This window comes from Parasteatoda tepidariorum, chromosome 8 (assembly GCF_982258835.1).
Source record: "Parasteatoda tepidariorum strain Cologne lab strain chromosome 8, Ptep-v5.0, whole genome shotgun sequence".
Lineage (NCBI taxonomy): Eukaryota > Metazoa > Arthropoda > Arachnida > Araneae > Theridiidae > Parasteatoda > Parasteatoda tepidariorum.
This window is the reverse complement of record NC_141762.1, coordinates 97597708-97621954: the sequence shown is the minus strand read 5'-3', so window position 1 is coordinate 97621954 and position 24247 is coordinate 97597708. Positions and strand designations below refer to the sequence as shown.

Genomic DNA, 24247 nt, shown 5'->3' with positions numbered 1-24247 from the left:
CGCATTCACATACATTATTAATACAAATACATTTTGCAGGGCGAGACGATGAGGCAACCACAAGCACTTCCACTGGTTCAAGAGGTCCACGAGGGAAAAATGCACAATATTACCGTGATTACAGAGCACGGAAGCGAGCGGAGCAGGAAAAAGAGTCGTTGAATAGAACTAGTGATCCTTCTACGACTGCTGATTCTTCTACTATTAACGTCGCAGGTTGCGAAGTTTAACTTCTTCCGAGCTGAGGGACTCCACGCACTATTTTTTTGTATTTATTTACTTCGAGAATTAGAGGGAAAGTTTCAGGTATACTCATTTTTACATACCTAGTTTTAACGACGAAATTGAAAGGAATTCGGTCGATCAGTTTCTGAAAATATAAATTTAAAAACAAAACTTCTTCCAAGGTAGCGAAAAACGGAAGTAAAAAAAAAGAAATTAACATTACGAGTCTTTCGACTGCTCTCCTGCCTAAACTCCTGGGGGCAATGTTCTACAGATTGCGGCTGTCTCTATCTCTCATATTTCGAGGATCAATAATCTGAATAATCGATAATAAACCATTTTTATAAGGCGAAAATATGTTTTTGTGTGAGATTTCGTAACTTAAATGTTTTCTGTATTAATCAATTAGCATAATTTAAATGAAGCGCTCGAACCCTTATGATTGATTCTTAACACGTCAAGATCCAATCATTAGATCCAAAGATATTCAGGGAATTCGCTTTTTTTACACTGCACAAGTCCATCATCATCATCATAGTTCGCCAGACAGCCCAATGTGGGCCAATGCCTTCCTCTGAAGATTTTTCCATAACGACTTCCGATTTATTTGTAATCTCCAATTCTTTTCATTATTCGTAAGAAAAATCAAACGCCACCGAGTCAGCTCATCTTAACTTATTCCAGAGGGTCTAAAAAGCAATATCTTTTTTATTGTAGTGTCATCACTCATTCGAATCACGTGGGCCATCCAATTCATTCTATTTATTTTTATGTATTTAATAATATCGGGTTGTTTATAAATCTTGTACATTTCAAAGTTAGATCTCCTTTTCCGGCTATTGTTTTCATTTACACCACGAAGTGCAAAATCTTTCTTTCAAATAATGCAGTACAATTTTCTTCCAGTTTTGTCATTGTACAAGCTACAATTGTCCAAGCCACAAGCACAAAACAAGTCCAACTGAAATGAAACCACATCGCAGTGAGATTTTACGTGTTTTTATTATTTTATTATTTTACCACGTTTATATAAACTTGCCTTCGTGTATGTCTGTCCGGGTGGAATTTTGTAATCGATTTTAAACTAACTTCCCGACTAGCTACAAACTTCAAATTTGGCACATAGTTTAGAATTGGATGACAATGCATGAAAATGAAGAGAAAAAAAGACATATAAAGTAAAATAAAATTAAAATTTAAAAAAAAAATATTTTTGAGATTGTCTTTTGTTGTCGATTCCATTATTTCAAATTAGTATTACATGTCAGGTGAAAAGATTTTTATTGTCGGAGTATTTTTATTGGCTGAAAAATCATGTGGTAGGATGAAGTTTTTCCTCATTCATTTCCAGATTGTTTTGGTTGTCATCAGCATAAAACTAATGAAAGTCGTAAAGGTATTGTTTTTCTACAAAGATTTTTGTATCCCTAATTTAAAATGACAGTTCTATTATTTTAGTAGTGGTCTTGTAGTAGTCTTGACTACTCTTGACTAAGAAAAATAATCCAAATAAAAATATATATTTTTAAAAACCACGTTTTTTGTAGTGAAGAATAATAATTGAAAAGTAATAATTTTTAAAAAAAATATAAAATAAAAATTAAAAATTAAAAAAATTATAATTTAAAATAAAAGAATTCAAAATAAAAAATAATATTTTTAAAAATCACGTTTTTGTAGTGGAGAATAAAAATTAAAAAAAAATTGAAAAGCGAAAAACGTGGGGCGCATGAAATACATAACAGTACATATACACATACATATACACATTTTCTTACTCATACACATGCACAGCCACATATACATCCACATACATATGCAAGTACTCAAACATATTCCACATCCACATTCAGATACAATTACAATTACAGATATACATACACATATTCTCATAAGCACACATAATGTTACTGTTATGTATTTCATGCGCCCCACGTTTTTCGTTTTTCAATTTTTTTAAAATTATTATTCTCCACTACAAAAACGTGGTTTTTAAAAATATTATTTTTTATTTTGTTACTTCTATGAGGTCACAGGCACCAACGCTAATGAACGCGCTTCTGAGATTAATCTTGAATGATCTACGAGTAAATGGTTTATTTTAATGTATTAGTGTAAGATCAAAGTGTTTAAAACAATATTTAAAAGAAAAACAAATATTGTATATATGAGTGAAACAAAATAGCTAAGTGTTGTAGGAAATGCAGTCATTTTATAAGATGGATACAATCTTTTAATTGGATTATGGCTAGTTTGGAAAATAAAGATCTGCTGTTTAAAAATAATAAGCTATGATCTAAGATAAAACACTCGTATGAGGAATTTTGTATTATACAAAAAAATATTTATGATTCTAAAAAATTTAAATTTTAGACTCATTAAGGGAGAACCAATCAAAAACAAATAGACGAAATCCTGCAAATAAAAATCTGCACATGCCAAAATTTTCCGACACTTTACATTTAAAAAAAAATTCAAAACTGTTCAAAATTTAAAGAAAAAATTTATTTTAAGATAAATGTAGTATAAGGAGTATTAAATACCCGTAATGAAAATGGTTTTTCGATTAATGTTTATATATTTTTTTATTAAATTTGGCACGTTGCATATTTTATGCATGTATGAGAATTTTACACACAGAAATTTAGCGTAATTTCATTTAAATGCAATCTCCCTTTTATTGATGTGAATTTAAAATTATAACTAGCCAAACCCTCGGAACTGCTTTCGCAGTTCATTTCGGATTGCTTCGCAATCCGATGCTCTCTTTGCTCGCGCATTGGATACGTTCTTAACGTCTAGCTTTTGTATACTTTTCTGAACACTGAAGTTCCGAAAACTTTTCACTGTAGAAAATTCTAAACCTGTGCATTTCAATATTAATTTGAAATTGCAAACAGTTCACATATTTTTCTTAATCACACTACTCTAAATTTCAGTTGTTGAGAAAAGTGACTGTTGTAAGTTTTGTTTTAAAGTCTTTCCCACCAGAGGGCTAAAACCATGTGTTGTAAAACAATATGAAATAGTACTGAACGCCGGATGTAAAGCATCGGCTTCGATGAAGATAATTTTGTGAGAAGTTTTTTGATAATTCGGTGAGAATTCACCCGATTAGACATATGATATACTCACTACGTGCTCTTGCGCGCCGAAGCCTATCAATTAAAACGTATTAGCGTTTTATATAATATAGATCAGCCATATGATGCTCACTACGTGCTCTTGCGCGCCGAAGCCTATCAATTAAAAATGAAAACTGTTGCCAACGCGAGAAAAGAAATATCATCGGTTTTATTGATACATACATATTAGCGTTTTATATAATACTAGGAGGCTTCGCCCCCTGCTCGCTGGCGCTCGCTAACCCCCGGAACTGCTTTCGCAGTCCATTTCGGATTGCTTCGCAATCCGATGCTCGCTTTGCTCGCGCATTGGATACGTTCTTAACGTCTAGCTTTTGTATACTTTTTTGAACACTGAAGTTCCGAAAACTTTTCACTGTAGAAAATTCTAAACCTGTGCATTTCAATATTAATTTGAAATTGCAAGCAATTCACATATTTTTCTTAATCACACTATTCTAAATTTCAGTTGTTGAGAAAAGTAACTTTTGTAAGTTTTGTTTTAAAGTCTTTCCCACCAGGAGGCTGAAACCATGCGTTGTAAAACATTATGAAATAGTACTGAACGCCGGATGTAAAGCATCGGCTTCGATGAAGATAATTTTGTGAGAATGTTTTTGATAATTCGGTGAGAAATCACCCGATTAGACATATGATATGCTCACTACGTGTTCTTGCGCGCCGAAGCCTATCAATTAAAACGTATTAGCGTTTTATATAACATGGATTAGTCATATGATGCTCTCTACATGCTCTTGCGCGCCGAATCCAATCAATTAAAAATGAAAACTGTTGCCAGCTCGAGAAAAGAAATATCATCGGTTTTATTGATACATACGTACGTATTAGCGTTTTATATAATACTAGGAGGCTCCGCCCCCTGCTCGCTATCGCTCGCCAACCCCCGAGAATTGCTACGCAATCCTATGTGGTTCACGCCGTGAACCATGGCTCGCTGCGCTCGCTCGCCAATGAACACAATGTTCTAGCACAAAGACATAATATATTATCATCAAAGACATAGTATTTTATTATCAAAGACATAGTGTTTTATCATCAAAAACATAGTATTGTACTTATGTAGAAGAATTCTACCAATGTTCTTATCGGCTTTAAAAAAGCATATTAGCTATTTAGATTGTACATGGTGAAAAAAATCAAAACATTAGCTAAATAAGAAACATATTAGCAAAATAAATTATCAAATATTGCTTCACTAATATTCTGCATTTTAAAGCGTGAAAATTCAATGCATAAATAAACGCGAAATATTAAAAAATTCAATGCATTCAATACAAACACTTAAACGTTTTTTAGACGTTTAGGTAGCTCCCCGTAGAAAAATATCAATTCAACAGCGGCCTTTTAAAGCATTCTCACTTCAATTAATTAATTAATTCCTAATTGAGTTTAAATTAAATAGTGTCATGTTTTTAGTGCATGAATCTGAATTGAACAACCTGATAATGCTCACTCTGGTTATTGTTATCTGGTTGCTCACTACGTGCTCTTGCGCGCCGAAACCTAACAATTAAAAATGAAAACTGTTGCCAGCGCGAGAAAATAAATATCATCGGTTTTATTGATACATACATACATACGTACGTATTAGCGTTTTATATAATATAGAAGATAGATAGAGTTTAGGATATCATTATCAAATCTGCATGCTAGCGAAATATTTGAAAACGATGCGGGCCGCCACGTTCTCATTGCATTGCTTAGCAACCCACATGATTGCTTTACATTTTTTTGTTGTTTTGTTTTATGATGATGAGCAGATTGCTATAAAACAAATTAAAAAATCGATAGTTCTCGAAAAGTTGAATCGTATTATAGAGATTTGGTTCCATAGATTTAGTTTCTGATTATCTTTTGGATAAATCTTAAGAATTTATTCATTTTTCTCGGTTATAATGGTAGCTTCATTCACAAACGTTTTTGTATTTTTGATTACTGTAGAAACGTTTTAATTGTTTTTTGCCCAAAAAATTATTTAGCAATAGTGCGAAAAGGTAATTGCTCGAAAAAAATAGTTAAATGACAATTCATTTAATGGTTATTTTACCTTTTATCACCAAAAATAGTAAAAAAACGAAAGAAAAAAAAACATGAAAAAAGCGATATACAAAATATTAACGGTGAAAGCAATGTTAAATACTATCTGTTTCACTCAATAACAAGGGTCGCCAAAATGGTCGATATCGAACCTTTGAGGTCGATATAGTATAATTTGGTTTTTATAATTTCATAACCGTCGTTGAGCAGCCGACCCAATTTTTGGGTTTACGACTACTAATGTTCAACTCCATAGCCTTGTAATTTTGAACCCTATCCAGATGACAAGGGAACTCCTGGATCAAGTAGTGGGAGAAATTTTGCCTTCGTAGAGGACTTTTTAATGGAACCAACCCGCATTTGCGTTACATGGAGAGGAAGACCACGAGAACCTCTCATGATCAGCCTGACGGCAAGGGGACTCTAACCCATGATCCGTTTACTACTGTGGATATTTCACGTCAGCCCTGTAGTGGGTGCAAGTCGGATGCGGAATTCGTATCGACCAGCCGTCACCGGGATCGAACCCCAGTTCACCTCATTGGAAGGCGAACGCTTTATCCTTTGAGCCATCGCGACTCGCATAATTAGGTTTGATAGAATCTAGGGTGCCGATTTGGCGTCAATGAATTAGCAGAAATTGACAGTAACAAAACCAATTGACAGAAACAAATTTTGACGGCAGCGTAGCATGTAGAATGTAATTGAGAATGCCAATAGTAGGTAAAGTAGCAAGTAAAGTTTTTATAATCAATTATACCTTATTTAATTTCTCATTTCAACATATTTGTTTATATATTCCATTTTTTACCGCGTAAAAATTTCGGGTTTCGACACTATTCAATGGAATATTTAAAATTTGGTTTCATGCATTTACCAATGAAATGGAGGAAACCGTTTGGCCTGCTTTGAGAGAAAAGTTTTAGCAATAATGCTATGAAATCTGCCAGATTGTCTAAATAAAATTGCGGATCGTGGAATTGGATTGCGCGGGACAAAACGGGAAAAGGATAATCAATCCCTAGACTAATTCGACCGGCATTCTCAGTTTTGAGGTTTCGTTTGTTGTTGTTATTATCGTAGACCATTAAATAAGGGGTGCGATTATTCTTGTTTTCTAGTGTTGCCAACAATAGGACCAAGAATTCAATTTCTGACTCACCCGTTTATAAGGTGGACCTATTAATATATCCATTCATTCACCTACAGATCGCAATTTTGACCTGAACCAAAGAACGATTAGTCTCCAATTCAGTACTAACAGAGGTGTAATTTGTTATGGAAATATGCAGTACTTTGTGACCCGACGGATTTAAGGTGCACCAGCCACCATTTACTACACGGGGAGTCTTCAGTCGATTGGATTTGAACTCCCGTTCTCATGAACGCGAGTCCAGTGCCCTGACAACCAGGCTATCCCGGCCCCAGGTTTCGTTTGCTGCCCTGAAATTGTGAATCGTGGAACTGGATTGCGGGACAGAACGGGAAAAGAATAATCAATCCCTAGACTAATTCGACCGGCATTCTCAGTTTTGAGGTTTCGTTTGTTGTTGTTATTATCGTAGACCATTAAATAAGGGGTGCGATTATTCTTGTTTTCTAGTGTTGCCAACAATAGGACCAAGAATTCAATTTCTGACTCACCCGTTTATAAGGTGGACCTATTAATATATCCATTCATTCACCTACAGATCGCAATTTTGACCTGAACCAAAGAACGATTAGTCTCCAATTCAGTACTAACAGAGGTGTAATTTGTTATGGAAATATGCAGTACTTTGTGACCCGACGGATTTAACGTGCACCAGCCACCATTTACTACACGGGGAGTCTTCAGTCGATTGGATTCGAACTCCCGTTCTCATGAACGCGAGTCCAGTGCCCTGACAACCAGGCTATCCCGGCCCGAGGTTTCGTTTGCTGCCCTGAAATTGTGAATCGTGGAACTGGATTGCGGGACAGAACGGGAAAAGAATAATCAATCTCTAGACTAATTCGACCGGTAATTTTAGTTTTGAATTTTCGTTTGCTGCTCTGAAATTGTGGATCGTGAAACTGGATTTCGAGGACCGAGATGTGAAATGAAAAATCGAATTTTATAATAATTCGACCAGCAATTTCAGCTCACAAAAACTAAAATAAATCCAGTTAAAATTAAAGAAAAAATCTCTGATTTTATTTAAAATGCATTTAAAGATGCATAAAAAGATAGATATTAAAAACTGAGCTAAACCACAAAAATGTTATTGAGGTTGAAAATGTATATTTTTTTTCACTTTAGACTTATAAAACTTAATTTTAGACAAGGCAAGCTGGAAATAAAAATTTAGTTTTAAAAAAATGAGATGTGTTAAAGTTTTACAATAGCAAGAATATTTAATTTTTTTTAATACATAAGTCGATTTAAAACTTTTGATTTAAAGAATAATCCGATAAAGAAGACATTACTTTGTTGAAAGACAAATTTAAATTGCTCTAAGTTTAATTATTTTGTCATTTATTATAAAAGCTACCGAATTCTAAAGGTATAAAACATTTGAAAGGTATTATAATAACTAAAATATTTTGCTTTGCAAATTCAATGAACGCGAAATAATTTAAAAAATGTTGTATCTTTCAAATACGCATCTTAAATAAGAAAATAAAAAAATAACAAGTTCTTGCCTAAAAATTGAAAAAGATTTTTTTTGTCACAGAATTTATGTTACAAACTACTTCCAGTTTTAAATTTTGGTTAGAAAGAACTTTAAAGAGTTTTAAATTTAAACTAATTTTAACATATCGTTTTAAGGAAAACAGTTTATAACGTAAAAATACTAGTGAAAAACTGAATTATTGATATTTCAAATCTTAGCACTAATCATTTGTTTGTAAAATATTTATATTAGTTATTGTAACTTAAACTAAAAAAAAGTGATGTAATATACTTTGTCGTTTACTGATCTTTTTTTCTATTTTAGTTTTCTAAATAATAATTTAAAACTAACTGTGCATGAACAAAAATTCTACTTATTACAAATCCTTCCATTTTAATTTATTTCACAAAATATCGTCAGCCAAGTTTGAACATGAAATATAAAGTATTTTGAGAATAGTTGTACATTAGGGTTATTTTAATTAAAAATAAAGACCTTTGAAGCGCTTAATCCATTTTTCTTTTCTCAAAAACATATTATCTTTTTTTGTTGTCAGGTTCCCTCTTATCGTTTTCATGTTTCAGGTAAAACAGGGAGGGAAGGAAAAAAAAATCAGCTCTTCAACGAGAGCGAAGAGCACATTTCTGCTCTCACGATGGGCGTGAATGTCCATCCCTGCTTAGAAATAATGGACTCGTCCGTCCTAGAGTGCGCCGCCACCCCGATCTCTAGCGCGCGAACGATATTTGGCTGCATCTTCCTCTTCATCCAATCCTTCTCTTCATCTTCTTCTGTTTCTCGGGGATGGCGGAAGGTAGGGAGGTGCATCCCCCCTTCATAATCTGTGCCTAATGAATGTTCTATTCTTTACTGAAGCCGGATGTCCAGCTATGTGGTCATAACCCCTTTTCAGCTGCTAGTGGTGACCCTTGAGCATTCCTGCGAACGAAAAAGCGTGAAAGACCGGCGAACGAACAGTTCGATACTCGAAGAATGAATTGTGCTCCCCACACATCCCATAAGATCATTTCTTCTATATGTGTGCTTGTTACATGTAAAAGAAGCTGAACTGTTCTCTAAAGGGACATTGTAATTTATCGTCTGCGCGGATAAAAATAAATATGGCAATAGTCTTAATTGATTATCGTCTGCGGATGATTTTTAGAATTTCTAAGTAGATCAATTTCCTTTTTAAATGAAAATAGATAATCTTTTTTAGCAAAGCGGCATAACTTTCAGAGCGAAATGAAGCAGGTTTCTGAGTCATTTAATATTTAATTTTATAACCATATATGATAGGCTAGATAAATCAATTCCTATTTTATAGTTTTTGTGTTTTAAATTGTTCGGTGTGCGTATATATGTGGATAAAGTTTTAATAATGAAATAGTAGATATGCTGATAATATTGCATAATTCATTCATCGCCTATAAAATCCTATATTGATGCCTTTTTGAAGATTAAAATTATTCTTTCCTAAGCTATGATCACTGCCAATCTTACATTTCGAATTCCGTGATATCGTTTTCTTTTTTACTTCTATTTCCTCTGCGATGCAATAGAGGTTACTACAGCAGCAGAAATAATACCGAAATATGCAATCTCATAGACTTGGCGAGAAAGAGCAATAATACAGGTATCTGCCCGACTTTACGATCATCCTCTATGGTGTTGAGGAACATATTGGTACGTGCCAATGGTCGGCGACTTCTGCCTCGTCTATCCCGCGAAGACGTGCTTCTATCTCGTCTGCTCGCGGGACGTGATGACCCAAAGATTGCTCAAGAACGCAGTGTGTTCCAAGAATTGATGAGAAAATGTTCTGCGTGTGATAGAGGATTGCAGAAGGGCCACGGACTGAGTGGTCGAAAAAGCTTTGGGGTGTTCGAACCATGATCAAGGTATCCCTGAAGCTGCTCAGAGCTCTAACCCTGATCGCAGCGAGTGTGGCCCTCGCAGCTCAATCTATAGCCATTTGCTCCAGCGCCTGGCTCCACAGCATCGAGCTCATGCCTAATCCCAAGTATAACGGAACAGGGGATAGGGAGTATCTTTCGAAACATACAGTATCTGGAATATGGAGACTCTGCTACAATGACCGTGAGTACAATTAATCCTTCATTCATTTAATTTAATCTTTTATTTAATCCCCCATGAAAAGAATTAGGGAACCTCAACATACAGTCCCTGGCCATATTATTAGAAGCACTATAAGATTCTATGTAAAATTATAATTATCAGCTGTATTGTTTTTACTCGGATGAAACCGGTTTGAACTTGTTTACGTTCCTGTATCAATGGGTAAACATTGTTATGCAATACGTTAAAAATAAATACAAATAGGAAGTGTATAAAAACTCTCCTGAATAAAAACCCATTGCATGTATGTTTAAATATAAAAGTATTGCCTATAAACTCGTGCAAATCATGTCATTATTACAAAACTGCAGGGAGTCTTATAATTTGGTCTAATTATTACAATATTCTAATATAATATCTGCTATAACGAATATTCTATATTTATGTTATATATTGTCTAATTTATCCTATCGTCGAATACATATTATATATCGTCTAATTTAACCAATTGATACACGAAAGTGCAAACCGGTTTCAGTGGCGTAAAAACAATAAAGCTGTATAGTATCACATGATAATTAAGATTTTACATAGAATCTTACAGTACGTCTAATAATTTAGCCAGGGACTCTAGTTTTGAAAGATCTAAGATATCTAATGGCAATGGCATCATATTAATGTATGAAAACGAAAGAACTACTATTTTTTTTTCAGGTAGTGTCAGCAGTCCCTTTTTCGGGACGGTTCAAAGTTTTCCTGTGTATTAAAAAAAATCATTTAACATATTTTGTTTTAAATGTTCATTAAAATGTAATATAAATAACAGCCCGCATCAAGGGCATTGAACAATACGATGTATAATTTTCTTACAACTAGTCTTTTTAATTTCCATTTTCATCATATTTCCTTTCATCCCACCTAAATAATTTTAAAAAAATTCGCTGTTCAGATAAATTTTTAAATTTTTCTTGCGACATTCGTACTTTAAATTGAAATAAGATAACATTCTTACATGAAAAATAAAGATCTACTATTTTACTTTATTGTTACTAGTAGTCTTTTTTTAGGGAACGATTTAAAACTGTTTAAACTGAAAAAAGTTGTTTTTTGGCTTTATTTACATATTTTTAAGTACTAATTTCTTTTAAATTTTATCAACGGGGGCACATTACAGCATAGTGTTTTTTTTTTACAATTATTGTTTCCTAAATAATTTTCACTTATGCTTTCATGCCACACAAACGATTTGAAAATATACCCATATCAGTTTTTCACTTTTCCTGAGACGCATGCAGATTAAAGTGGAATAGTATAATATTAATTTTTGAAAGATAAAGACGAACAGTTTTTACCAATTGCAGTTCATATCGTTTACAGTCTCTGGCCAAATTATTAGACGCACTATAAGATTTTCAGTTAAATCTTAGTTATTAGGTGATACTATAGAGCTGTATTGTTTTTACGCGTCTGAAACCGGTTTGCACTTTCGTGTATCAATTGGTTAAATTAGACGATATTTAATATAAATACGACGATTGGATAAATCAGACGATATTTAATATAAATACGACGATTGGATAAATCAGACGATATTTAATATAAATACGACGATTGGATAAACAGACGATATTTAATATAAATACGACGATTGGATAAATCAGACGATATTTAATATAAATACGACGATTGGATAAATCAGACGATATTTAATATAAATACGACGATTGGATAAATCAGACGATATTTAATATAAATACGACGATTGGATAAATCAGACGATATTTAATATAAATACGACGATTGGATAAATCAGACGATATTTAATATAAATACGACGATTGGATAAATCAGACGATATATTATATAAATATAGAATATTTATTATATCAGGTATTATATTAGTATATTATAAAAATTAGTCTAATTTATAAGACACACTATAATTTTTGAATAATGACATGTTTTGCACGAGTTTATATGCAATACTCTTATATTTAAACATACATGTAATAGGTTTTTATTGAGATTTTTTATATACTTCCCATTTGTATTTATTTTGAACGTATTGCACTACAATGTTAACCCATTGATACACGAACGTAAACAAGTGCAAACCGGTTTCAAGTCTCGTAAAAACAATAGAGTTGTAGAGTATCACCTGATAATTAAGATTTTACATAGAGTCTTATAGTGCGTCTAATAATTTGTCCAGAGACTGTAGACGATTCAGAAAGTAACTTAAGGAGTTATTTTTTCAAATATTTAAGTATTATCAAAGATAATTAAATTTTTTATCAAAGATGTCTCATGCGCATTCGGAAAAATGCACTTAAAGTTAATTCATAATCTCAACTCCTTGATCCGGTATAGAGTATAAAGTTGCTGCAACTTTTATAAGATATTGAATTGGACCATGTTTTCATTCCAGCTGAAGTTCAACCATATTATCTTGTAGTCAAGTTCTAGAAAGATTACATTTTCAAATAATATGGTTGAACAATGCATCTTTTTAAGGTTGCAGAATTTAATGATGCAACGCTCTCCAAAATTTCTGAAAGTCTATAAAATATTTTTAATGTTTAATACTTTTTTTTCATTCCTAAATTCAATTCTAATTTTTCAATCCCTTTAAATATATATTGTGAAATATATATATTTTTTTCAATTCATAATTGTATTGCGCATTTTTATATTGTAATAAAAGTTTTAAAAAAAAACCGCGATCTGGATCAAACATGGAGCGTTTTTAAAAAGTGCTTAAAGGTGCTTATTTTCGTTTTTTAAGAGCCCTTAAAGGTGCTTTTTTCACGGGGTGTTTCTAAAAAGTGCTTAATTTTCCCTTTCGAAATTTCTTTACCATGTCGATGTTCGCCATACGTTATGCAAAAGCATGGTTTTCAAATTGTTCTATTTAACGTTTTCACAATTCATTCAACCACAATCTACTTCGGCGCACCGTTGGTCCATAGCGTATGAAGGAGCCAATCATTTTACACATTTTACATTATTTTATCATGATCATGTAAAGTCTTTGAAAATTATTTTGCACTTTTTTTAATGTATATAGTGTTTAAAAATATTTTTTGAGTCCTTAAAAAGTACTTAAATGGTGCTTATTTTTTGTTGAAAGATTTGGCTACGCACCCTGATCAAATTTTCTAGTTTGAAATGATTGATTTCCCAACAAATTTCAATAGAACAGTGATCAAAAAGGAATAAAAAACACAAATATCTTGTTTAATCTATTAGTGTACCCCAGAGATTGTTTTAATAATTATTCATTATTTAATAAAATTGAAGAATTTTATAACTTTTTTTCAGAGACATAAATAATGATACAACAGCTAAAAATATATTCAATTCTGAACTTTTTTCTGTATTAAAAACTTCTTTAAGTAATAAAAAAGTTTAATACTAAACAGTTATATGCACTGAAAATAATATATCAATTGTAAATAGATAAATATAAACATACTATATGAATATAAACATACAAAGATAAATATAACAAAACAAAGATAAATATAACATAACAAAACAAAGATAAATATAAACATACATTTTCTGAGGACAAGCCTGCACAATTACCAATCGTCTAATTATAAGTATAAACGTAAAAAAAAATGTGTATATGACAAAATATTTTTTTTAGAAAATCATAAATGCGAGTTATATAAATAAGGGACAATAAGCAAAAAAGTTAAATGCATTAACATTTATAATGATGTTAATTTATAAAATGCTTAGATTCAAAACAATTTTGTGGCAACTGAGAAAACACTAAAATATAGGCGTTGCTACAATGATGACAGAACTAAAAGCCTAACGATAATGCATATTTAAAACCACTTTTTGTTTCTACACTAGAATATAATGTGATGTACATAAATAAATAAGGTAATAAAACAATACGTTAAATTATTTAATATTTATAATGAAAGTGCATAGGCGTGCTCTGAGATTTTTATTAGGGAGGAGCGCTATGTTTACTATTAGAAATTGTGATTACGTCAAAATGAGATTAAATTACTAATTTGATTATTTTTAGTTTGATTAAAACACTGTAATTTTGCATTTAGGAATAGTGTGCTTTAGTTAACTAGGCAAGTTTTTTTTTACTGAAATTTTTTTTCTGAAATAATTTTATATCTTCCTAATCTATTTGTTTATTGCTATTTTTTAAAAAAAATTATTGTTTTACTTTATTTTCGCTCACATTGTACACTTGCATTTTTAAATATTGCACTTAATCGTGTATCGTGTCTTTAACAATGAAATGTAAGGATTAAACAAGTTTAAAAATATAATAAAAAAATTGTGTTGCAACTTAACGAGTTTTGTATATGATTAAGATAAGATTTTTCACTTTAAATAAAAAAAGAAAAGAAAAAGAAAAACCATAAAAGTTTGTGTAATTTAATCTCGAAAACTTAAAGCTCGAATATGAAATGATTCCTTGCAGTTGAGAGGGTCTGTATATTGTTCGACTTAAAAAATGCGCTAATATATATTTTATAAATATCTTGAGAAATTTCTAACGTTACAGTAAAAAAATATTATTCGTTCTCTCTTTATGTCAGTGCTAAGCATTCATAAGAAGGACAACCTTCTTAAAATACTTTTTTAAAAATAATAATAGTTAGTTATAACAACAGTAATACTAGTTGTATTTTTAATTTTTTTTAAAAAGTCGTTTAATAAATATGGATAACTTGTTAACACGTTGAATGCCGCGCTAATTTTACATGGCTTGCCCGTCTGGCCACAACGGTAAATAACTACAGTCTAAATTTGCAAATATGAGACAGATATTGCCAATTTTCGAAAAGTTTTAGTATAACATTACTGAAAAAAGTGATGAATTATACAAGCCTGCAAATTGTTTAGAAATAATGGTGGATAAAAATATACTAAATTGAATTTATTAAACCAAGAATCATAATTAATAAACTACCACTTGAAAATATTTATTCGCTGTGCGGAGCAAGTTGGCATCTCTGTAATTATTTTTGTTAGTTACAGAGTATTTTTGTTAGTATGAATAAAACTATTTTTGTGTGTTAAGCAATTTCTTCAGTAACGATAATAATATAAAAAAATTAAAAATTTACTCGAATTATGTGTTTCTAATAATCTTGGCTTTGCCGGTCACCGGTGACTCCCATGGCGCTACGAACAAACTCAGTACCAGTCACCGGTGACCCCCATGGCATTCAACGTGTTAATCATATTCTGGTTTTGCGAAATTTAACAATAATTTTTCTTAATGATTTATACAGATAAAAATCTAATTATCAGACATATTTAAAGCTAGAGTAAGTTTTTCAGGAAAAGCAAAGAGAAGCGATATTTTACAGAGAAGAAAATTTTCTATTGCCTACTCTCTAAATTTTCATACTTATTATTTTGATAAAAATAAAATAATTTGTTTGATAACTATTCAACCGATTTATTTCATGATTTATAAAATTAGCGCTTAAAATTGAGCAATTTAACTGGCATTTGTTTTCACTAATTGCATAAGTAACTAATTAAATTGAGTTTTTGATTTCAATAAATATGTTTCCTAACTCCGACTAAAATTGAAAGTTCTAAAACTGAGTATTAAATTCATCGTTAAAACGATAATGATGATAACGTTAAATGATAACGATTAAAATGAAATCCATCGATAATTTCTTCTTCTCTGCACGCATTTTAGATTGTAGTTTCCGGAATAAGAATCCACCCAAATAAAACATTCACATTCTGAGTGTAACTATCATAAACAGTTTCATAACCACCCATTTAAATTTATTAACCTATTTTACTTTTATAAAAATAAATAAGCATACGATGAAATAAAGAGCAATTGATTAATTTTTAAAAAAATTATCTCTCGTGAATTAAAATTGAGAAACTTCCACAAAAAAATTCGAGAAAACTACTTTAAGTATCAGATGACCTGCTCTGACCATAAACGTGTAAATGCGTGTATTTCTAACGCTCATTTGAACAAATTTTAAACCACGAGCTTTCAAAAGCTAAATAAATCAGTGATCCAATAAAAATTATCTGCTGATTGAATTTTTATTTTCTATTTTTATAAATTTCCTGAGTTTCAAGTTATAAAGACAATCAGTGAAAATTTTATACAATGAAACACATTGTGTGGCTGATCGGTACACTTTATTCTGCTACCGCCTCGCACCGTTCAAAGAGCTGACATAAAATATCTTCAGTAGTTAGCAGATCAAGGGTTAGTCCTTGCAGTGGGGCTAACCATGGGATGTTTTCTTCGTTTACCTCTCCGTGGAATGCAAATGCGGGTTAGTTTCATCAAAAACTCCTTCATGAAAGCTAGTTTGTCTCAATACTTTATCCAGGAGTTCTCGCGTCTTCTAGGTTGGGTTCAAAATTACAAGGCTATGGAGTTGAAGATTGATAGCCGTAAACTCAAAAATGGGTCAGCTGTTCAACACCTGTTACAAAATAAAATGAAACACACCAGGGTGAGATATGGCTCACCAGGCACCCCTTGTAGACACGATTGCAGTCCCTGTCCAAACTCTTATTCGCACTATAAGATTCTTTGTAAAATCTTAATTATCAGATGATATACAGCTTTATTGTTTTTACGAGGCTGAAACCGGTTTGCATTTGTTTACGTTCATGTATCAATTGGTTAACATTGCAATGCAATACGTTAAAAATAAATACAAATAGGAAGTATATAAAAAATTTCCTGAATAAAAACCCATTACGAGGGTTGCTATTTATATTTCTGGCCTAATAATGAAAAAACAAATATGTAGGATCGAAAATGGTTTTATTGTTTTTCAAAATATTCTCCATGATGATCAATACACTTTTGCCTGCGTTAGAACCGATTTTCAAAGCACTTTTTCCAGTCCGATTGATGTAACTCCAAAACATGCGTTTTGGATGCATCAACCGCTTCTTCGGGGGTCGAAAATCGTTGTCCACGTAATTTATTTTTGATGTGTGGGAATAAGAAGAAGTCATTGGGTGCAAAATCAGGGCTGTACGGCGGATGACCCATCAGTTCGATCTTTCGCTCCGTCAGAAATGCCTTTGTTTGAGTCGATGTGTGAGATCTCGCATTGTCATGATGAGGAATGATTCGCCTGTTCTTCTGCTTTTTTCGAATTTCTCCGATGACTTCTGGGAAACAAATAGTCGTGTACCATTCAGAATTGACCGTCATGCGTTGCTCTAACGCCACTGTTGCCACATGACCGTTAATGCCGAAGAAACAGGCAATCATTTGTTTCGATGTGCTTCTTCCTCGAACAACTTTTGTTGGTTTTGCCTCGTCTTGGAAGACCCCTACAGTTGATTGCTGTTTTGTTTCCGGCTCATATGCATAGATCCATGATTCATCACCTGTGTAGATGTTATACACAGCCTTTGATGTACCTTGAACGTATTTTTCCAACATTTCCTTGCACCAATCGACACGAGCCTTTTTTTGAGCATTTGTCAGATTATGCGGGATCCAACGCGAACAAATTTTTTTTAACGCTCAATTGTTCATGCAATATTTTATTGATGCTAGTCATACTAATGTCCAAAGACGCCTCTATCTCACGGTATGTCACATGACGATCTTGCTTTATCAGTTCACGCACAGCATCGATCTTTTCTGACACAACAACGGATTTTGGACGACCTGCACGGGACTCGTCCTGGATCGAACATTGACCACGATTAAATTCGTTATACCAATTTTTTACAGTGCTGTAGGATGGCGCTTTATCGCTGAATATAGAATTAATCTTGACAATCCACGTCGAAAGTTATGAAAAATAATGGCACGAAAATGTTCACGATTCAATTCCATTTTTTGAAAGAGAAGAACTTTTCAATTTACTATCGACAACACAAATGAAGCTATAATGGTAAATCATCTTCTGATTTTATGTTTAAAAACATCAAACTTACGATTAAAATCGTCTGCGGTCGCAATACACTTACTGTTGCCAAGGCCAGAAATATAAGTAGCAACCCTCGTACATGTATGTATGTTTAAATATATAACTATTGCATATAAACGCGTGTAAAATATGTAATTATTAAAAAACTACAGTGTGTCTAATGATTTGATCTAATTATTATAATATACTAATATAATACCTTATATAATAAATATTCTATATTTATATATATGATATATCGTCTAATTTATCCAATCGTCGAATTTATATGATATATCGTCTAATTTAACCCATTGATGCACTAACGTAAACAAGTGCAAATAGTCGTGTAAAAACAATAAAGCTGTATAGTATCACCTGATAATTAAGATTTTACATAGAATCTTATAATCTTGTTCTTGTTATCTTGTTCTATTTAACGTTTTCACAATTCATTCAACCACAATCTACTTCGGCGCACCGTTGGTCCATAGCGTATGAAGGAGCCAATCATTTTACACATTTTACATTATTTTATCATGATCATGTAAAGTCTTTGAAAATTATTTTGCACTTTTTTTAATGTATATAGTGTTTAAAAATATTTTTTGAGTCCTTAAAAAGTACTTAAATGGTGCTTATTTTTTGTTGAAAGATTTGGCTACGCACCCTGATCAAATTTTCTAGTTTGAAATGATTGATTTCCCAACAAATTTCAATAGAACAGTGATCAAAAAGGAATAAAAAACACAAATATCTTGTTTAATCTATTAGTGTACCCCAGAGATTGTTTTAATAATTATTCATTATTTAATAAAATTGAAGAATTTTATAACTTTTTTTCAGAGACATAAATAATGATACAACAGCTAAAAATATATTCAATTCTGAACTTTTTTCTGTATTAAAAACTTCTTTAAGTAATAAAAAAGTTTAATACTAAACAGTTATATGCACTGAAAATAATATATCAATTGTAAATAGATAAATATAAACATACTATATGAATATAAACATACAAAGATAAATATAACAAAACAAAGATAAATATAACATAACAAAACAAAGATAAATATAAACATACATTTTCTGAGGACAAGCCTGCACAATTACCAATCGTCTAATTATAAGTATAAACGTAAAAAAAAATGTGTATATGACAAAATATTTTTTTTAGAAAATCATAAATGCGAGTTATATAAATAAGGGACAATAAGCAAAAAAGTTAAATGCATTAACATTTATAATGATGTTAATTTATAAAATGCTTAGATTCAAAACAATTTTGTGGCAACTGAGAAAACACTAAAATATAGGCGTTGCTACAATGATGACAGAACTAAAAGCCTAACGATAATGCATATTTAAAACCACTTTTTGTTTCTACACTAGAATATAATGTGATGTACATAAATAAATAAGGTAATAAAACAATACGTTAAATTATTTAATATTTATAATGAAAGTGCATAGGCGTGCTCTGAGATTTTTATTAGGGAGGAGCGCTATGTTTACTATTAGAAATTGTGATTACGTCAAAATGAGATTAAATTACTAATTTGATTATTTTTAGTTTGATTAAAACACTGTAATTTTGCATTTAGGAATAGTGTGCTTTAGTTAACTAGGCAAGTTTTTTTTTACTGAAATTTTTTTTCTGAAATAATTTTATATCTTCCTAATCTATTTGTTTATTGCTATTTTTTAAAAAAAATTATTGTTTTACTTTATTTTCGCTCACATTGTACACTTGCATTTTTAAATATTGCACTTAATCGTGTATCGTGTCTTTAACAATGAAATGTAAGGATTAAACAAGTTTAAAAATATAATAAAAAAATTGTGTTGCAACTTAACGAGTTTTGTATATGATTAAGATAAGATTTTTCACTTTAAATAAAAAAAGAAAAGAAAAAGAAAAACCATAAAAGTTTGTGTAATTTAATCTCGAAAACTTAAAGCTCGAATATGAAATGATTCCTTGCAGTTGAGAGGGTCTGTATATTGTTCGACTTAAAAAATGCGCTAATATATATTTTATAAATATCTTGAGAAATTTCTAACGTTACAGTAAAAAAATATTATTCGTTCTCTCTTTATGTCAGTGCTAAGCATTCATAAGAAGGACAACCTTCTTAAAATACTTTTTTAAAAATAATAATAGTTAGTTATAACAACAGTAATACTAGTTGTATTTTTAATTTTTTTTAAAAAGTCGTTTAATAAATATGGATAACTTGTTAACACGTTGAATGCCGCGCTAATTTTACATGGCTTGCCCGTCTGGCCACAACGGTAAATAACTACAGTCTAAATTTGCAAATATGAGACAGATATTGCCAATTTTCGAAAAGTTTTAGTATAACATTACTGAAAAAAGTGATGAATTATACAAGCCTGCAAATTGTTTAGAAATAATGGTGGATAAAAATATACTAAATTGAATTTATTAAACCAAGAATCATAATTAATAAACTACCACTTGAAAATATTTATTCGCTGTGCGGAGCAAGTTGGCATCTCTGTAATTATTTTTGTTAGTTACAGAGTATTTTTGTTAGTATGAATAAAACTATTTTTGTGTGTTAAGCAATTTCTTCAGTAACGATAATAATATAAAAAAATTAAAAATTTACTCGAATTATGTGTTTCTAATAATCTTGGCTTTGCCGGTCACCGGTGACTCCCATGGCGCTACGAACAAACTCAGTACCAGTCACCGGTGACCCCCATGGCATTCAACGTGTTAATCATATTCTGGTTTTGCGAAATTTAACAATAATTTTTCTTAATGATTTATACAGATAAAAATCTAATTATCAGACATATTTAAAGCTAGAGTAAGTTTTTCAGGAAAAGCAAAGAGAAGCGATATTTTACAGAGAAGAAAATTTTCTATTGCCTACTCTCTAAATTTTCATACTTATTATTTTGATAAAAATAAAATAATTTGTTTGATAACTATTCAACCGATTTATTTCATGATTTATAAAATTAGCGCTTAAAATTGAGCAATTTAACTGGCATTTGTTTTCACTAATTGCATAAGTAACTAATTAAATTGAGTTTTTGATTTCAATAAATATGTTTCCTAACTCCGACTAAAATTGAAAGTTCTAAAACTGAGTATTAAATTCATCGTTAAAACGATAATGATGATAACGTTAAATGATAACGATTAAAATGAAATCCATCGATAATTTCTTCTTCTCTGCACGCATTTTAGATTGTAGTTTCCGGAATAAGAATCCACCCAAATAAAACATTCACATTCTGAGTGTAACTATCATAAACAGTTTCATAACCACCCATTTAAATTTATTAACCTATTTTACTTTTATAAAAATAAATAAGCATACGATGAAATAAAGAGCAATTGATTAATTTTTAAAAAAATTATCTCTCGTGAATTAAAATTGAGAAACTTCCACAAAAAAATTCGAGAAAACTACTTTAAGTATCAGATGACCTGCTCTGACCATAAACGTGTAAATGCGTGTATTTCTAACGCTCATTTGAACAAATTTTAAACCACGAGCTTTCAAAAGCTAAATAAATCAGTGATCCAATAAAAATTATCTGCTGATTGAATTTTTATTTTCTATTTTTATAAATTTCCTGAGTTTCAAGTTATAAAGACAATCAGTGAAAATTTTATACAATGAAACACATTGTGTGGCTGATCGGTACACTTTATTCTGCTACCGCCTCGCACCGTTCAAAGAGCTGACATAAAATATCTTCAGTAGTTAGCAGATCAAGGGTTAGTCCTTGCAGTGGGGCTAACCATGGGATGTTTTCTTCGTTTACCTCTCCGTGGAATGCAAATGCGGGTTAGTTTCATCAAAAACTCCTTCATGAAAGCTAGTTTGTCTCAATACTTTATCCAGGAGTTCTCGCGTCTTCTAGGTTGGGTTCAAAATTACAAGGCTATGGAGTTGAAGATTGATAGCCGTAAACTCAAAAATGGGTCAGCTGTTCAACACCTGTTACAAAATAAAATGAAACACACCAGGGTGAGATATGGCTCACCAGGCACCCCTTGTAGACACGATTGCAGTCCCTGTCCAAACTCTTATTCGCACTATAAGATTCTTTGTAAAATCTTAATTATCAGATGATATACAGCTTTATTGTTTTTACGAGGCTGAAACCGGTTTGCATTTGTTTACGTTCATGTATCAATTGGTTAACATTGCAATGCAATACGTTAAAAATAAATACAAATAGGAAGTATATAAAAAATTTCCTGAATAAAAACCCATTACGAGGGTTGCTATTTATATTTCTGGCCTAATAATGAAAAAACAAATATGTAGGATCGAAAATGGTTTTATTGTTTTTCAAAATATTCTCCATGATGATCAATACACTTTTGCCTGCGTTAGAACCGATTTTCAAAGCACTTTTTCCAGTCCGATTGATGTAACTCCAAAACATGCGTTTTGGATGCATCAACCGCTTCTTCGGGGGTCGAAAATCGTTGTCCACGTAATTTATTTTTGATGTGTGGGAATAAGAAGAAGTCATTGGGTGCAAAATCAGGGCTGTACGGCGGATGACCCATCAGTTCGATCTTTCGCTCCGTCAGAAATGCCTTTGTTTGAGTCGATGTGTGAGATCTCGCATTGTCATGATGAGGAATGATTCGCCTGTTCTTCTGCTTTTTTCGAATTTCTCCGATGACTTCTGGGAAACAAATAGTCGTGTACCATTCAGAATTGACCGTCATGCGTTGCTCTAACGCCACTGTTGCCACATGACCGTTAATGCCGAAGAAACAGGCAATCATTTGTTTCGATGTGCTTCTTCCTCGAACAACTTTTGTTGGTTTTGCCTCGTCTTGGAAGACCCCTACAGTTGATTGCTGTTTTGTTTCCGGCTCATATGCATAGATCCATGATTCATCACCTGTGTAGATGTTATACACAGCCTTTGATGTACCTTGAACGTATTTTTCCAACATTTCCTTGCACCAATCGACACGAGCCTTTTTTTGAGCATTTGTCAGATTATGCGGGATCCAACGCGAACAAATTTTTTTTAACGCTCAATTGTTCATGCAATATTTTATTGATGCTAGTCATACTAATGTCCAAAGACGCCTCTATCTCACGGTATGTCACATGACGATCTTGCTTTATCAGTTCACGCACAGCATCGATCTTTTCTGACACAACAACGGATTTTGGACGACCTGCACGGGACTCGTCCTGGATCGAACATTGACCACGATTAAATTCGTTATACCAATTTTTTACAGTGCTGTAGGATGGCGCTTTATCGCTGAATATAGAATTAATCTTGACAATCCACGTCGAAAGTTATGAAAAATAATGGCACGAAAATGTTCACGATTCAATTCCATTTTTTGAAAGAGAAGAACTTTTCAATTTACTATCGACAACACAAATGAAGCTATAATGGTAAATCATCTTCTGATTTTATGTTTAAAAACATCAAACTTACGATTAAAATCGTCTGCGGTCGCAATACACTTACTGTTGCCAAGGCCAGAAATATAAGTAGCAACCCTCGTACATGTATGTATGTTTAAATATATAACTATTGCATATAAACGCGTGTAAAATATGTAATTATTAAAAAACTACAGTGTGTCTAATGATTTGATCTAATTATTATAATATACTAATATAATACCTTATATAATAAATATTCTATATTTATATATATGATATATCGTCTAATTTATCCAATCGTCGAATTTATATGATATATCGTCTAATTTAACCCATTGATGCACTAACGTAAACAAGTGCAAATAGTCGTGTAAAAACAATAAAGCTGTATAGTATCACCTGATAATTAAGATTTTACATAGAGTCTTATAATGCGTCTAATAATTTGTAGGTTAAAGAGGTGTCCTTATATTAAACAAGACTAATTTGTGAATCATTTACATACAAAAAAAACTAACTTTTGATAGTCGGAGATAGTATAAATATTTAGATTACATAGCCACTCTTTTTAGCCCTTTAAAAAATGAAACGTTTGTTTGGCACGCAAGCAATGTGTTTCGGGTATAAATACTAATTCGCAAAATGTTTTTTTTTTTTTGATTAAAATATTAATTATTTTGATGGACCACGTGCTGAGCACGTTTTGCTGGAATCGCCCTTTCAACAAAAGCTTTATGCAAACAATTTTATCAAAGTTCCCTAGCGTATTGTATTGTAATTAAGTACTT

General features: G+C 31.7%; 1 protein-coding gene and 1 long non-coding RNA gene across 2 annotated transcripts in view; one reads left to right on the top strand and one right to left on the bottom strand.

Annotated features, from left to right (window-relative positions):
• Positions 1-24247, bottom strand: part of LOC147806565 (uncharacterized) — a 394172-nt gene that overhangs the window by 80578 nt on the left and 289347 nt on the right. The window lies entirely within an intron of this gene.
• Positions 8670-24247, top strand: part of stg1 (stargazin-like protein) — a 151488-nt gene continuing 135910 nt past the window's right edge. Inside the window, exon 1 of the mRNA XM_071180948.2 lies at positions 8670-10144. Coding sequence (XP_071037049.1) covers positions 9937-10144 — 208 coding nt within the window. The 5' untranslated portion in view covers positions 8670-9936. The remainder of the gene's footprint in view (positions 10145-24247) is intronic.